At 42.0% G+C, this 17,817-nt stretch overlaps 1 protein-coding gene across 2 annotated transcripts in view; it reads left to right on the top strand.

Annotated features, from left to right (window-relative positions):
- The window catches only part of MTCL3 (MTCL family member 3), a 32,527-nt gene extending 25,411 nt beyond the window's left edge, over positions 1-7,116 (top strand). For both annotated transcript variants that reach the window (XM_081140974.1, XM_081140975.1), the window contains exons 5-7: positions 2,855-2,926; positions 4,162-5,340; positions 6,809-7,116. In XM_081140974.1, coding sequence (XP_080997100.1) covers positions 2,855-2,926; positions 4,162-5,340; positions 6,809-6,919 — 1,362 coding nt within the window. In that variant the 3' untranslated portion in view covers positions 6,920-7,116. The remainder of the gene's footprint in view (positions 1-2,854; positions 2,927-4,161; positions 5,341-6,808) is intronic.
- Positions 7,117-17,817: the final 10,701 nt, after the last annotated feature.

Here is a 17,817-nt window from a genome sequence, read left to right as displayed (position 1 = left end):
AAGTCAGTGGAGCCATAAGACATTCTTTCTCCAAGTCTTTGCTTCTGCTGTTTACTGGTTTTTATTTCCACTGAAGTTTTGCACACTCTTCAGAAATAAGCTCCTTTGGGTGATTTTCTGTGATTTCCCCAGATCTGGAATCATAGATACTTCTTTGCTCTCTCAATTCTTTGTTCTTAATTCATTCCCTTAGTTAATTCTGTTTTCTGTTTTAGCTACTTATCTGCTTCCTTTTTATCATCATAAACAATTAGCTTTTTGGGGGGAGAGTAAAATATTTCTCAGTCATATTTGTATGCCATAGAGTAGCATATATATATATATATATACACAGAACTCAACAAATACCTGTGGAATTAATGAAACACAAAGGGGGGGGGCAGTTCTGAGAACCAGAGCATACTTTTCTTCATTTCCTTTGCATGTCATGCCTTTACCTCAGGGCCATTTGGACTGCCACCTTTGTGTCTTTGTACTCTTTCTAGGACAGTCTGATTATGGACACTTCTTGCTTAAAACCCTTTAATACCCCTAATTGTCCTTAGTGCAATACTTTGACCTTGGTAAAAAGAAATCCAAACTTTATTCAGTGTCCTTCAAGATTGACTTATGCCAAATCCCACGTCACTCCTTTCCTCACTCTTTGTTACAGCCATACTGAATTTATTTGTGGCCCAGAAATGGCTTTTCTTCATGGAATGCTTTTTGTTCCATTCCTCCCCTCTCCATCTTCTACTGGCTAACTCCTCAGATTCAAGACGTTAACTTTTCTCTGGAAATCATCCTGAATTCCCTGTATCACCTCCAGCCCCAGATGGGATTAAGCCTTTCTCCTTTGTGATCTAATAGATAGGAAAGATTAGAAAGACTTGGGTCAAGATGGGATTCTTACTAAACAGTGACTTTAGACCAGTGCTTCTCAAACTTTATCACGTGTCAGAATCACCCAGAGAGCTTGTTTCTGATTCAGTAGTTCGGGATTGGTCCTGAAAATTTGCATTTATAATGAGTTACCAAGTGACACTGATGATGTTCTGAGGATCACACTTTGAGAACCCTGCTTTAAACAGTTTATGTAACTTCTCCAAGCTTTAGTTTACCATCTGCAAAGTTAGGCTAACAGAGGTGTTTAGGAATTAGTTGAGAGTGTTTGACATGAACTAGTACTCAATCCATGGCAATGAGTATTGTTTATATGTTATCATTGCTTTCATCAGACTATTAAATTGTAAACTAAAATGCCAAATAAAGAAGGAGCCCCATGGAGAGCAGAGACTATATTCATTTTCTTATTGTATCACAGTCGCCTCATGAAGTGCATTAGTTAACAGTAAATAAATATGTAATGGAATAAATTCAAAGTAAAAGCATCTGATAAGAAATAAAATGCATTCGGGGCTTCTTTGAAGGTAGCCACTACAGAGAATGTTCCAGGATTCCCTAGTTCAGCTGGCTATATTCTTGGTTTTCCTGGGACTCCTTTGGTTTTGGTGAGTCATTCCCCACAGCTTTTGTTTCAAGCAACATAGAGAATGTTTAGCTGTAGGAGCTAGAAATAACCACATGGACGATTCCTTTGGCTCTAGTTTCCGTTTCGCACTGAATGAAAGCACTGCCGCAACGTGCTTTCTGTGCTTCTGTGCCTGAACCTGTGCCTGCATCTGACACGGGGTGGGGGTTAGAAATTAAGAATTTAATTTGCAGTTCTTTGCAAATTCAAGACTCCTCTTTTCAGAGGCCTTTAAGCCTGCTTTTACTGTCAGTTTCTACCCCCATGCTCCTCTTTGATCTCACACCTCATATTTTATATTCACCCATTAGTTCAGCAATTTTTTTTCACCATCCATCGTGTGACAAGCGCAGTGTGGTGATGCCACATAAGACAAAGTTCTTGCTTCACAGAACCGAAAGCGTGATGTTTAACAACTTGTACTGTAATTGTTTGCTTCCCTGTCTCCCATGCTAAATACGGGCTATTTAATGGTACGTGCATTATTTCATTGATTTTTGAGTCTCCAGCTCAATGTCTGGTATATGGTAGATATTCATACACATGGATTATCATTTATACAGAGAGCCCCTCCTTGTTATGTTGGTGTTTAGAAATGGAACTGAGCACCAGAGGTCACGTACTGCGAGTCCATGAAATGACTTGGCACTGGATCTGTGTTATTTGACCTACAAAGTGTGTTTGTTTGAATTTCAATTAGGACCAACCAATAAAATGGGAGAGATTTTCACATAACATTGCAGATTTCCAGCTCCTCTTGAAAAGCCCACATTCCTGTATCCCAGCAATCGGCCCGCTCCTTTACGTGGAGTGTGCCCTCTTCGCTGCAGCCCCTCCCGTTCCCCGTGGTACTGCGCAGGTGTGTATGTGTATATGGTGTGTGTGTGTTTGCATGGATGTGTGCTGAGGAAAGAAATTCTTCAGATTCTACATAAATCCACTGAAAGCTTCTCTTTGCAACCTTATCGCAACCTAACTCCAACTTACCCCTTTTTTTCCTTAGTGATGTAGAATGCTAACAAGAATTTGCTCCCATTTGAAATACCTTGAGTCATCGACCTAAATTTAGTCCAAGTTATTTTTCTGCATTTTCACAGTAGGTTTCCTGTATTTCTCAATTAATTAGATCATTGCAAGCTCCTTTTCTACTGTGATGTGTATCTCAGTCCAAAGTAAAAATATATCTAGATCTATCTGGCTTGGGTTATCTTTCTCCTGTATAATTTTTGAACTATCACTTTTCACTTGGCTTGGTTTTGTCATATGAGATTAGGGTATTTAAAAATATCAAACTGAATGAAAACCATAGTCTATGAAACTAAATATATCCGTGCCTTGTTTCAGCTTTCCTTAAAGAGAAGAGGAAGCAAAGATTTGCCAAAATCTGAAAAAAAGGCCCAACAGACTCCCACAGAGGTATGTAGAAATAAAACTTCAACTGGTACATCAAGCACCCATAAACGCAGGTCATGAGCCACTTCTATAAGTAGACATAACATCCAGACACGCTCCTGTAAAACACAGTTTAGGGGTGCACATTGACTGTCGCTGTAGATGCAGGCGGTAGGAAGCGTTCGGTGTCTTTGCTTACACCGCTAGCACTAGCATCCCTGCTATTATCGCACTTACACACAGCAAAATGTCATAGTCCTTTGTGTGCTCCTGTATTTGAGAACTGTATCCATGGTGCTAATCTTGTTTGCTCATAATTAATAAGGTCAGTAGAATAGCTGTCCCTGTGGTGTCAGGGAGAGTAAAGAAAGGAATGTGCTAGGAAGGGATGGCAGAGGGGACAGAAGAGGCTCCTGGTGGCTCTCCAGTCCTGGACTGAAGTAATTCCCCATGATTGGGGAAACAAAAGAAAGGCAACCAAAGGATAAAAATAGAACATAAAAGATGTTTTCAACATGGGCTGGTTAAGAACCTTGGCAACAAGGCCACGGTAAAGGCTCGTTATGCCATTAGGGTGAGCAGAAGGTACCGGGAGCCGTAATGAAGGTGATTTGAAAACAACAGAAGAGGGAATTCTTGGAGGCAGAGGTGACCTAGCGGCTCTCCAAATACACTCGGCTAGATATTGACCTTGAGATGCACATGTTGGGGTGCTATAGCATGCTTTTTTTTTCTTTAATGCTTTCAAAGGGTTTTCTCATTAGATATTAACTTTAACTAAAGCAATATTTAAATAAGACAGAATTTGAAAAAGTTGATGTGGACCATATTTTTGAAAAGCGTAACATATTAAGTGTTTATTTTCCTCTCTCTACCCGCTCTGTTCTGGTACTTGCAGAAGGATCTCTATAGGCCGGAGTCTTGCAGCAGGATCCGGGGCCCCTTTCGCACAGTCCCCTCAGGTTCCTTGATGGGCTCAGACGCGCCGGGCTGCGCGCGCTCCCGCCTCCGCGCCGGGCGCCTTGGCCACCCGCCGAGCCTGCTGCGCGCCGCTTCCCTCTTCCCACCGAATTTGTTCTAAAATCTTAAGTCCGCTTTACCCAGCAGTTTGTTTCTCTTAATGCCCTGTGGTCCTAGTCTTACGTTTCCCCGTGTGAAAGTTTATGCAGGTGTCCTTTTGGTGGTTTTCTTGATTTACATTAAAAAAAAACACACACAAAAAAACCGCTCTCCCCCCTTTTTCTCTGTTCCCCAATGAGGAGGACAATGAGGACCTGAAATGCCAGCTGCAGTTCGTCAAAGAAGAAGCTGCTTTGATGAGAAAGAAAATGGCCAAGATCGACAAAGAGAAGGACCGGTTCGAGCACGAGCTGCAGAAGTACCGGTCCTTCTACGGGGACCTGGACAGCCCGCTGCCCAAGGGCGAGGCCGGGGGCCCGCCCAGCACCCGGGAGGCGGAGCTCAAGCTGCGCCTGCGGCTGGTGGAGGAAGAGGCCAACATCCTGGGCAGGAAGATCGTGGAGCTGGAGGTGGAGAACCGCGGCCTCAAGGCCGAGCTGGACGACCTGCGCGGCGACGACTTCGACGGCGCGGCCAACCCGCGCCTGCGGGAGCAGAGCGAGTCCCTGTCGGAGCTGCGGCAGCACCTGCAGCTGGTGGAAGACGAGACCGAGCTGCTGCGGCGCAACGTGGCCGACCTGGAGGAGCAGAACAGGCGCGTCACGGCCGAGCTCAACAAGTACAAGTTCAAGTCCGGCGCCCACGAGAGCGCGCGGCACCACGACGGCGCCAAGACCGAGGCGCTGCAGGAGGAGCTGAAGGCGGCGCGCCTGCAGATCAACGAGCTGAGCGGCAAGGTCATGCAGCTGCAGTACGAGAACCGCGTGCTCATGTCCAACATGCAGCGCTACGACCTGGCCTCGCACCTGGGCATCCGCGGCAGCCCCCGCGACAGCGACGCCGAGAGCGACGCGGGCCGCAAGGAGGGCAGCGACGACGACTCGCGGCCGCCGCACCGCAAGCGCGAGGGGCCCGTGGGCGGCGAGAGCGACTCGGAGGAGGTGCGCAACATCCGCTGCCTCACGCCCACGCGCTCCTTCTACCCCGCGCCCGGGCCCTGGCCCAAGAGCTTCTCCGACCGGCAGCAGATGAAGGACATCCGCTCCGAGGCCGAGCGCCTGGGCAAGACCATCGACCGGCTCATCGCCGACACCAGCACCATCATCACCGAGGCGCGCATCTACGTGGCCAACGGGGACCTGTTCGGACTGATGGACGAGGAGGACGACGGCAGCCGCATCCGCGAGCACGAGCTGCTCTACCGCATCAACGCGCAGATGAAGGCCTTCCGCAAGGAGCTGCAGAGCTTCATCGACCGCCTGGAGGTGCCCAAGTCCGCGGACGACCGCGGCGCCGAGGAGCCCATATCCGTGAGTCAGGTACAGCTGTGCCTATTGCGAGCCAGGGCGATGGCGAGGCTGGCCCGGGGGCCGCGGGCCCCGGGGGGCGTCCCCGCGCCCTGCCCCCCGCGCCCCGCTGGGGAGAAGCCCGGGCTGCGCGCCCGGCTGCGCGCGGAGGCCCCGGGGCGCGCGGAGGCCCGGGGCGCGCGGTCCTTTCACGCTGCCCCTCCTCCGGGCCTGAGGTTCTCATCACCCGATTACCTGGTTAACCGTTTACCCTCTGTTGCTTTTAAGGGGAAACTTTTTATTTCCCTACCCCCGGCTTTTCTGTGAAGATGAAAGGATTTTTGAGATTGATTACTATTATTATTAGTCAACATTTTCCTTATTGCTCCACTGATTCTAGTAGATCCAGCTGCAAGAAGATCCCTAACAGGAATCTTCAATTGCTGGTTTGCCATTTTCGAGCCAAGATTAAAACTGAGTTTAAAATATATATATATATACATGTATATATATATGTTTTTTATTTATTTACTGGGCGGATGCATCACTACTGGTAAGCGTAGAAACCAGCAGAGAAGAGAGGTGATACTGTGTCTAGAGCCCGACCGAAAGGAATAAATGGAAGCTGCTCCTTGACCACAAGCTGAAGTAGCATAATCATGATTTCTAGAAAGTATCAGTGTCGGCTCTGTAGTGGAGAGTCTCAGGACTGGGGAAGGAGTGTTATTACTTTAACCTGACGGCAACACTAATTCAGAGAAATAGGAATAACCTTTCCCGAGCAGGGAAACCCAGCGTTTTTCCTTCATCCTAGTTTGTAGAGGCACGCCCGATGAATTGGACGGAGCCGCTCTAGCCAGGTATGGTGGCCAAAGACCAATGCATTTTGTCAGAGTTAACCAACCACCTAAGTAGATAATTCATAAAACAAAACGGGCAGTGCCGCCCCCTGGGGCAGGCCTGGCATCCTGTATCCATTGGAGAACCCGTGGAAGTACAACAGCATGCGTGGCTTTTAAGACATGCAAGAGGTTTAAACTTAAAAATCAGTTTATACCCAGAAGCATGACTGACGTTAATTTAACTGCCTGTTAGTGACGACTAGAAAAATCGCAGCCCTTATTGAGCTTGCATGTTGCTCTGCTTTGCTGTGGAAGGAAAAGATAGTCTTATGATAAAGCTTGTTGAATTGTTTAAATGTTGAGGCTTCTTCCTTCTATTTATTGTATCAAAAAATTGGTTTTTAGTTTCCTTGTTGCAGCTTTTTGGATATCTTGAGCATGTGATTTTTCAGTTGTACCCTTGGGGGAAAAAGGAGAGATGAGAGTGAGAGAAAGCGCTGTGCATTATAATAGGCTTTCAGATTTGGTAAATAGAGGCCTGAGGGAGTGTTCTGCTTTATCTGAGGTTGAATGAATGCTTAGAACAGTTGCTATCAATGTAAGTTTTTGAAATTATTATTAATTGGTTCTTCTCTTTGTCTTTGCATTTACCTTCCCAGATGTTCCAGCCTATCATTTTACTTATTCTCATTCTTGTATTATTTTCATCACTTTCTTACACAACGATATTTAAACTTGTCTTCCTTTTTACGCTGTTTTTTGTACTGTAAATTTTTTATCATTTACCATTCATTGTAGTATTTTCAGTTTGTTTATTTTGTTCATCCTTCAAGACAAGAAGAAAAAGAAGTATAATTTCTGTAGTAACCAATGCTATAAAAACACTGAAGACTGCTTAGTTTATTTAAAAAGACCCATCTTACCACTACCAAATTCAACAAGAAGCCCAGGCACTAAAATATTTCAGGTAAGGAAGTAAGTGTGACTTTCATATATATATATAAATCATTTTAATTCGTGCTTCTATCTTTTACATCTTAATTTGTACTCTTCTTGATAAATCATTGGCAGAATGACTATAAAAACTGAATAAATCTCTCAGTTATTTCTCAGTAATTGACTACTATGATAATTCAAAAGCTAGACATTCCCAAGTTGGGTACATTTCTCAAAAATATGTAGGCTTATAACTACCTTTGCTAGTTACATCAGACTAAGAGGAAAGTTTTGATATCCAATAATATCTATGAAAATTTGGTGAATGAGTGAAATGTGATCCTCATGGAAACTGAGTAATTGGTTGCAATGTTAATGTTGTTCTGTCTAAAGAGATGTGTTTTGAAGCATGAGAGTGTATTAGGCCTAAGTTCATTGAGAATATAGTTACCCCCACCCATCCTACTGCATTTGACCAGCTTTCAACCAAACCCACATTTCTGCATTTACCTGTTATACTTGGAGCCATATGTTGTTAATCAAGTTTGTTGCGTGGAGTCCTGCCCTGTATAATAGATTGTCACACAGAACTGCTTCCAGAACAGGAAATATGCCAGAATTGTAATATGTGAAATATTTTGAATAGGAAAAAATATAGTCATTCTCTGGGACTTTATTAAATCACAATCCACAGCTAGTAGTATATAGTTCCAATAGGGATTACTCTCTAGACATAAACTTACTTTGTTGAACTTGAGCCCCCTTACCCTCCCATCTAAAATGGCCTGGATAGTCTCCATGTACCCCGAAGGCCTTATTGGTCCATCTTATTGGCAATGTACCCAATGGAAAGGTGAAATGCACCTGTGCCAATGAAGATTCAGAAACCACAGCACTCACTGAGGTCACGTACTTGGAAATACTCTGAGATTGGTAGGTGGAGATGAAAATCTGTAGTCAAGGTAAGTATCTTGCATCTTGGAATAAAGAATAATATGTGGAAAATGTTTGCTCTACTATGAATGTTGGTACTGGTAACAGACTTTTGTGACCTCATGTCCCAGTGCTCCTTTGGGTATTAATTTTTTTTTAAAGGGAGGAGGAGAAACACTTAACAATAGTTGAAATTTCAGTTTAAAATAACTGCTCTTAATCTCCATGGCTTATTTTTTCTTTTTGGTTTTTATTTCATTTTGTTTTGGAGGGGAGGAGAGACTTGGAGTGAGGAGTGGTTAACCAACAGCTGGAATCTGTCACTACATCTAGTGTTTCATCTTCGAGATTCAAAAGGCTAGGTAGGCCCTGGCCAGTGTGGCTCAGTTGGTTGTGCATTGTCCCAGGCAACAAAGGTTGCTGGGTCGATTCCCAGTCAGGGCACATGCCCAGGTTGCTGGCTCGATTCCCGTAGGAGTCTTGTAGGAGGCAGCCCCTTGGTGTTACACTCTCACATCAATGTTTCTCTCTCTCTCCCTTTCCCTTCCTCTCTTTCTAAAAATCAATAAACTATTCTTAAAAATAAACGAATAAAATAATTATTTTTAAAGTCTAGGTAGAACTTCATGAAAAAAGGAATTTAAAAAACGTAAGTGCTATATTTACTGAGTTATTCAAGCATTTACTTTTTTAAAAATTTTATCTCAGGGAAAGTAACCACCTCAAAAACCAAAACCTGTTTGTTAGATCCCCAATAAGTCTCCAGACCAGAGGAACTATTTTTCCAAACAACTGAAAGCAAATGTCTTAGGGCAGAAATTTATCTGAAATATTTATTGCCTTTGGAGCCAGCTAAGCAGTGATTCTCAGCTACCTGCAAATATTCGGTAGTGTATGAAGGTGTTGTGGGTTGTCACATGACTGAGCAGCTCTTCTGGCATTGATAGGAAAGGGGTCAGAATTTCAAATAATTGTCCTCCTGACCAAATTTCTAATATTGTCCCTGTGGAGAAGCGTGGTATGCAGTGCACTTGTTCACGTCAGAAGTAGCATGGATATACATTGTGAATGTCTTTAAGAAACTGGCTTCAGCATTTTAACTTTCTGAGAGGAATCAGGCACTAAATATCTAGATCAGTGGTTCTCAACCCTGGCTGCACATCTGAGTTCCTGGGATATTTCTAGAATTGAGGCCCTACCCCACGCTAATTGGAACTGAATGTGCTGATCGAGGCATTTCTATATCTTTTTAATTCCCAGAACCACCAAACATCTTTAGGTGTTCAAATTATCTAGAATATACATACATAGCTATACCAAGGTTTCAGTAAACCATGCGGTACTAGCTTGGGATTCAGTGATACCATAAATATATGCATGGGTGGAGCGACACCTCCATGGCATTCTGTGACCTGAATTAGAAAGGATTGGCTAACCAAGGGAGGTTTGGGCTACTGAAACACCAGCCCCATTCATCTTCAGATCTCTTTCGGGGAATTTAGGTCATCCTGGCAATCGGGGTATTAATCTTACCTATGAACTCCTAAGGCATTGATTTTATAGAAGAATTTTATGAGAATCTCAGAGTCAATCCAAGCCCTCAATATAAGATATTGGGAAGAAGAAACAGGACTCACTTGGCTACTGCTCACAGATTTAGGGGCGTTGGGAGTCGCTCTGACAGCTCCTCTGAAGTTGGTGAGGCAATTTTACTTTCTATTCAAAGTCCAGGGAAGCCCTTTCCAACTCGGCCCTACCCACTGTGCGGCTGGCTTCCCAGCTGGCGCCTGCGTGAACACACACGCCCCTACCGCACTGTGGTGTATGAATGGTGCATCCAGCGTCAGGAAGGTCAAACCTGCCTCTGTCCTAGGGGCCTGCGGCCTCTGGGGGCTGGTAATTGAGAGGCGGTCTCAGCAAAGGCCGGCAGGCATGAAGCGACCTTGTCCCTTGCCTTAATCTCTCTGGAACTTCAGCTGTTCTCTAGACACCCAGGATTTAGGGTGCGTCTCTTCCTTGCACCACAGGACACAGGCTTGGAAAGAGAAGTTAACAAAGATGGTGCCCAGGACCTCAGAAAGAATTCCAGTATCTTCTTTCTCTCCCCTTTCATCCTGTTACTTGTATTGTATAAAGCTAGTTTTAAAACAGGAACACCCAGTTCTTTGTTCATCAAGAAAACAAAATCCCCCAATTATTGAGGCAAAGAATCTTCTCCTATTTGCACTTTGAAGCTGCGTGCTTGCTATTTAAACATCTTGTGGAAAATAAGTTCAAACAAACCAACCTTATTGTAGAAAATGTCCTTGCATGCACATTCTTGGGTGTAGGAAGGGAGTGTCTTTGGTAATTTGGGCCTAATTTAAGAAAAATAAATTCACTAGACTATTTTTAAGCACAACTAACTAAAACACAAAACAAAGGGAAATGCAGTGCTGAGCCTGGAATGTGCACTGGCCTGCATCCCCCAACCTTCCCTTCGGTCCGTGTGGTAGAGTGGGATACGGTTGTTTAATCGGCTGCCAGGGAAGTTTGGAACATCCGTGTGGTAGCTCTGCCTTAACTTCAAATACTCATGCAGTGTTTGCAGCTTTATTCTTGTGGAACTACAGCCCACTTTCATCTGGTAGAGTCATGCGTTGGGTCAGATTCCTTAGCAGTGTAGGGACTGAAGAGGAAAGTGGTGGAGTATAATATCAGAAAGTGTGAAAAGTTGACTGCTGCTTATACTCCTGGATTTGGTGCAGTTCAGAAATAGTGTTTTTGAAAACACTTACTGCTTAAACCCTAGTTATAAACCAGTTAGGTCTAATGAAAGATGGTTTTGTAATTTTGATTTAGCCGTTAGGAGGTGAAGTGATTGCAGGCACATTTTGATATAACTAACATTTCCTGAGTAGGTCCTGGTATTCTCAACAGTCTACTTGTGGAATTTCAGAGGGAAACTCAGACAGAGGAAGACAGCTTTGTGGTAACATACTAAATACTCCTACTTTTGTGTTGATCAGTTGGGAGAGGAGGGTGTGGTGGTAGCTACTTTAAATGTTGGCCATTCTGAAAGTGTGTGCAAAATCATAGAATCTCTAAAGGTCCTTTGGATGTAACTTAATGCATTTCATTCCACACCTTCTCTACTTAGAGACTCGCTCACTGTAAAGTATTCAGTTCAGTTCTAAAATAACTCTGCAGCTGTCCTGGTGAAGTTACTGGTAATTGTTAAAACGCTTCCAGGAACAACTTTCAAGTACAGTATTTAAGACCTCACTTGATCAGAGAAGAGGAGCAGCAAATGTAACATTCACCTCTCAAAAATAAGGAGAAACTTCAGAAATCTCCACCTTTCACTATCCAGTGTTAAGCCAGGCTGTGCTGTCCTAGAGGGCCTCGTCTTATATCTCGGATGTTTATATTTAATAAACTTAAAGGTATTGACATTTCCTGGCTATTCAATTTCAGTTACAATTATAAAAGGTTTTTTAGTTCCTAGTTGTATGAGTTTTCCTATAGCTATTTTTCAAAATAGGTACCATCAAAATCCAACATCTGAAAATAAAATTGCGTGATTTTATAAATTTATAAAATTTATGATATAAGAATATATAATCAGTGGTTTTTAGCAATTATTCAGCCTTTTCAAATTTTTGACTTGTGTATTAGAATGTTTCTTTGAATGTTGGCTAAACCAAAATTCCTGTTTAGGGTATTTCAAGTCCAGTTTATATTATTTTACTTTTCTTTTGATCACTTTTCTTTTAAATTATCAGCACGTTTTTAGATATATTAAATAACTAAACGTTTTTATCTTATACCAAAATATATATTAAATAAACAGTGAATTGGAGGACTGCACAATTCAAAAATCTAGAACGTTTCAGAAAAGCTTAGAACACTGAATTTCACAAAATGGGCAAACGAGCCTGAAATCTTCAGAATGGCGCAACTATTTCAGGAGCTTTATTGTACCACCAGTGGCAAAGCTCTGGAGATTATCAAATCTGAAAAATGTTGCTTTACAAATTTATCTTCTGTAGTCTCTTCCAAGTGTCCTGAGTTGAGTTGCTTATATAATCTATGTTAACAAATAAAATGCGTAAGTGACTTTTGAAGGCTCGCCAACAACATTTGTACCTTTCTGAGCTCGTCCACCATAATGTTCCTTCAAAGTCAGCAAGTTGGCTCTTTAAATTCCTGTCGAAAGTACCTGCTCGAACCTAGGCCTTTGAAAATTTAGAAGGTGTGAGGGCCAGAGAGACATTAATTTGCCCACTTGCCTCAAATGATTTAGTAAGGGAAGGGAATTTAAGAGCTTTAAAAAATATTTTATAGAGTCTTTTATTTCTTAAAGTCAGAAAGCTCAGTTTAGTGTCTAGTTTAGGATTCTCTTCTTGTTTGTGAGCATGTGCAATTTTTGCACAATCCATGTCACTCCCTCTGTTTTATTAACTCCTGGACAGGTAAAACAGTTAGACTTTTTAAATGGAACATCTTCTGTGTCAGCCTAGATCAGTCATTTAGAACTTCAGAGGGAGAGTTTAACATAAGTCAGCAAAATTAATTTCTCCTGGATTTTAGGTGACCCCTAGGAATCTGAGCTGTTTCGTCTGAAAGGAAATGTGTGTCTACTGAGGTACCAGGGCCACTGCATGGAGGGTGTTAATGTTACCCTAACTGCTTAGATTCTCAATGTGGAAAAAGCTACTGGGAAGTAGCCAAAGGAGATCATTGAAAAAAAAGTGAGCATCCCAGCTTTGGACCTCACAAATCGAGTGAGAAGGCCTCCGGGAGGAGAAACTCAAGTCTCCGGCCACACTCCTCATTTTAGAGGGGATAGAATTTATTCCTAAGTAGCTATTTGAAGTGCTGATATTTGTAGAAATAGTAATTCAAACTAGCAGGGTGGATTCAAGAATGAAGTTGTAGGAATCTTACTGTTCAAAATATTTTGATGGCAACAACAACAACAGAAGAATATAGTGTAAGGGCCAGGACAGCCATTCTGGTAGTGTGTCTGACGTGAATGCACTGAGAGCCCTTGGTGTGGAGATGGGTCTGGCTGCTCTGAAGTCCTCTGATCAGAGTGGGCCCCAGGCTGCACTGAAGGGTGGCATGAGCCTCCCTTCTGTACCATCATCTCCAGATCTACATGAGCCTTCTCACATTATGATGCTGAACTAAACCCTCAAAATCCGGCACCCACCCATAGGGTTCCTCATTCTGATCTCTCCCTCTCCCCACTCCATGCCCCATGAATAAAACAGTTTCTTTCCGAGCTCTAATTAAAGCTTACCTATATAGGCTTGTTTTGTCGAGCCCTTTCTGTGTGCTAGCTGTTGTTTTCTGTGCTGTGGTGAGACTGCTTCCTCTGTCAATGGCATTTATTAGACAATAACTGAAAATATAATGCCATCACCTAATGGTGATAAGTCTAACATTTCTGGTAGAAGATATAGGTGGGCTAGCAACTCCCTGGGGGCAGGGAGTGAGGGAGAATAGGGGTTAATTCCTGTGTCCTTCAATTTATACTCACTAAATGGCTTCTCTCAGCCCTGTTTTACTGCCAGGACTTCCTAACAGAGAGAAATGACTCAGGGCGGCCCTCTAGTGGTGGGCAGGCATTTCCAACACTCCTTATTATTTACATTTTGTCGTCAACATTGTCAACATCTCCCAAGTCAAGAATCTGGAAATAATATAATGAGATGCTAAAAACAAATTTGAAAACCTATTATAAAAACTCTAGTGTTAAATAGCCCACATTTCTAAAATGTTTTATTTCTTCAGAATACACACCAGTTCTTAAAAAGAACATAGTTTTGAAACTGTTTCTTTTGAATAGTTCTGTCATTTGGAAATTCCTATACATAGCCCTATGACAGATTGGCTTGGCTGGAAAAAAACCTGTTGACATGTCACCAGCCCTCAGCTCTCAGGAAAGAGAGCCAGTATCTCATGATTCTAGGGGGAAAGTATCCAGCACTGGGAAAATAGCACATTAGCTAGAAAACAACATTCTAAATATGTAACTTCCATGGGTAACAAACACTCTGTGTGTGACTCTCATGACTGTATAACCCAAACCAGATTCTTATAAGTATCAAAATTATACTACTTTTTATAACACAGAGTCCAACCTCTTTTATTTTAGGACTCAAATAACACAGGACCAAATTTGGCAGAATCAGGTGTGGAACTTTATAAAAGTGAAGAAACCCAGTCCTCACCACTGGATGGTCTCATTCAGAAAGTCTAGGGGAAAGTGACAACTTTAGTAATTTTTAAAATAATTCTCTGAGTGACCATGGTGTGCAGCAAAGGCTGAGAATAATGCTAAACTGAGGCCCACTTGGTGAAATGCTATGGGGACTACCAGGAGAGACTCTCAACATTAGTTGATGAATTGATTTCTAGACAGTGGGCTACTCAGGATGTGGGCGGCCCTGCTACAGGTCATACTTTAGGGATCTGCAGAGTGGACCGAGCCTGTTGAGGACAAAGCCCAGTCTTCTTCCAATCCTCAGATCTAACAGGACACCTGGCATAGAGTTGGTGCTTACGGATATTTGTTAAAAGAAATGTTAACAGGAGCACCCAAGACCTCTCCCTAGGAATGGAAGATAATTTAAGATTCTAGGGAGTTCTAAACAACTGAGATCATGTATCCTAAAGTATTTTGAAAATTGCAAAGGGCCAGCATAATTCTAGAAGGAAGGATTATTTTAAATATGTCACCTGTAGTAGCTTCTAAATTTTAATATGCTTAAAAATGAGTCCAGTTTTTCAAAGTTGTCACCTTTCCAACTTTTTTTATCTCCTTACTAGTGAAAATAGAAATGCGATGCCCCTTTTACTGCTAAATGTGTTCAAAAAGTAAAGGAAAAGGGGACTGACAAATGACCTAAGCAAGAAGTCAGAAGCCACCCAGTCTCACACCCAACCAGGGTGGTCATAGCATAAAGAGATTAAATAACTGCTTTGTGATGCTTCAAGATCATCCTCCATACAAAAACCTATAAATTAAGTGTGTACTGGCATGCTAAAGGCAAAGTTGGTGTGTTGATCCCCAGATTTTTTCCAACCTCTAAGTTAAAATCTTTTCGTTTTTGTATTTTGACCTAGGATTTATATTATCTAAGGACACAAGCCTCTTTCAATAAATGGTCATCAAGATAAATATTCTGCTCTAGGACCCCTGTGTTACACTTGGAAGATGGAGTCTCATCTTCCTCATTTGGACTTAGAAGAAAGCTGAGTTTAAAACTTAACAAAGCCAGAAATCAGCCTCTCACACCCCATACTCTTCCTTGGGCTCTCTTCCCTTCCCTTGAATGCCTTGGAATTTTAAACTTCAAGGCACAGCAATGAGAAGACCTGAATTCTATTCCTGGCATTGCTAGTAAATGACTTTGTGACCTTGAGCAAATGACTCAACATCAGGGCCTCCTTTCCTCAGCTGTAAAATGAGAAGGTGGTTGGCTAGATGATTCCAGAGGCCTTTCAGGCTGTAAGATTCTGTAAGTCTGGAAACACCTGCTAGTGACTTTCATGCACTTAGTGTTCCTCTTTCATCGCTCTCAAAATATTTTAATGTGTCGCTTTATATCGCTAGTTGTATAAACTTTTTCAAATCCTTTCCAGGATTTTGTGTGTGTGTGTCTTGATGGCATCTGGTGTGTCTACATTTACTTTGCATTAAGTATTATATACACTTCTTAACATATTTGTAATATATCAAAATAGGATTAGTATGTCATCAAATATGAATGATTTTTCCAAATTCCCTGCAACACATAGAGCAATAATTTGGATCAATTTAATATTTGAAGGTTTAAATATTTAAATGATTTAAAGCTAGGCTGGATTATACAACAAGTTACATTTTTCCCAAAAGGTTTTCAGCCATTTGGACACCAACCTGAAAATGTCAGGCACTTCAAGGTGTCTGAATATCACTGCAGGGCTGAGTACACCAGCATCGATCCTTAAATCCATTAATTTCATGTACATAGCAGCAGAAACTTTTCCTTAAAGCAAAGTTTTCTTCAAACAAAGTTTTAGTGGAAAGTTTCAAAAAACCTGTGCTCAATATTTATTGCTTTGCATGCTATTATCTAATTGTGTTACTTTGTTTCTTTTGAGTATGAAATATAGCATAGAAACTTTAGCTAATACGTATGAAAAATTACAACAGAAAGTGTTGGTAAATAATATAAGAAGTGATGGACTCGGTGTGAAATTCTTGTCAAAGTCTTTCCTTAGTTTTTTTATTTTATTTATATATAATTTAAGTTCAGCTTTACCATGGTAAGAAGCAGATAAAGCACCTACAATAAATAATTCCTGGTACATCCATGAGAAGGGGCATTGACACAGGTACTACTGATTGATAGTATAGTCTATAACCAAACATAATTTCTTCTATAACTTAACCACATATTATCTGAAGTTCTTTATTATTGAATTTATTGGGGTGAGACTGGTTAACAAAATTATACAGGTTTCAGGTGTACAATTCTACGACACATCATCTGTACACTGTATTGTGTGTTCACTACCCCAAGTGAAGTCTCTGTCCATCACCATCTATCCCCCCATGGCCTCCTCCACCTCCTTCCACCACCTCCCCCGGCAGTCACCACACTGTTGTCCATGTCCATTAGTTTTCTCTCTTTTTCCTTTTTGCTCTATCCATCTACTCCCCCACCCTGCCCCTCCTTCCAGTGGCTGCCAGCCTGCTCTCTACCTGTGAGTCTGTCTCTGTTTTGCTTGTTAGTTCATTTTGTTCACTAGATTGCACATATGAGTGAGATCATATGGTACTTGTCTTTCTCTGCCTGGCTTATTTCACTTAGCATAATGCTCTCCAGGTCTATCCATGCTGTCGTAAAGGATAAGATTCCCTTCCTTTTTACAGCTGCGTAGTATTCCATGGTGTAAATGTCCCACAGCTTTTTTTATCCGCTCATTTACTGGTGGGCACTTGGGCTGCATCCAGATCTTGGCTATTGTAAATAAAGCTACAGTGAACAGAGGAGTGCATATATTCTTTCAAATTAGTGTTCCAGGTTTTCTGATAGGATTCAGAAAATAGTCTTAATTTGATTTACAAAGGATACATGGAAATTAAGAGGTCTGGAGTGGAAGAGTGGGCAAGGGGGAACAGTGTTACTAGATAGATAATTCTGTATAGATGCTTTGGAGGACACCCCCCCCACACACACCACCCCAGGATCTTCCTCCTGTCCTCATAAGGATGTAGGCAGAAATGAGCTAACTTTTCTTATGTATCTGGTACTGTAAGTATCCCTCATACTTTTTACAACAAACTCACAAAATAAATATAATTATCCCTTTATGGAAGAAGCTGAAACTCAAATTTCATGCAGATAAGTGGTGGCGGTAGAATTGAAACCAAGATCTGGGTGACAAAATTCCAGGACCTCCGGTTGGAGAACCTGGTTCCAAGCCCCACTCTTTTGCATAAGCATATTCCTATGAGTTTAAGCAAGATTCCTTACCTCTCTGAGCCATTGTTTTATCCGTAAGGTTGGGTTAATAGTATCCACAGACACAGTTGCTGTGAGGATGACCTAAAAGAAAGATATATTCCAAGTACGTAGCACAGAGCCTTGCCAAGAGCTGTCTCTCCGTGGGTGGTCACTATTATACTCATTGCTGTCGTTATTGCTTTTGAGATTATGATACCAGGCTTCCAGAACACAGAATATGATTTCAGTCAATTGTCCTACATATGCTAAAGTCCTGTGAGTGGGTTACTATTATTAAACTTTTTAGTTCCCCA

Source organism: Miniopterus schreibersii (assembly GCF_964146895.1).
Source record: "Miniopterus schreibersii genome assembly, chromosome: 6".
Lineage (NCBI taxonomy): Eukaryota > Metazoa > Chordata > Mammalia > Chiroptera > Miniopteridae > Miniopterus > Miniopterus schreibersii.
Note: the sequence above shows the minus strand (reverse complement) of the source record. Positions and strands in the feature narration are given on the sequence as shown.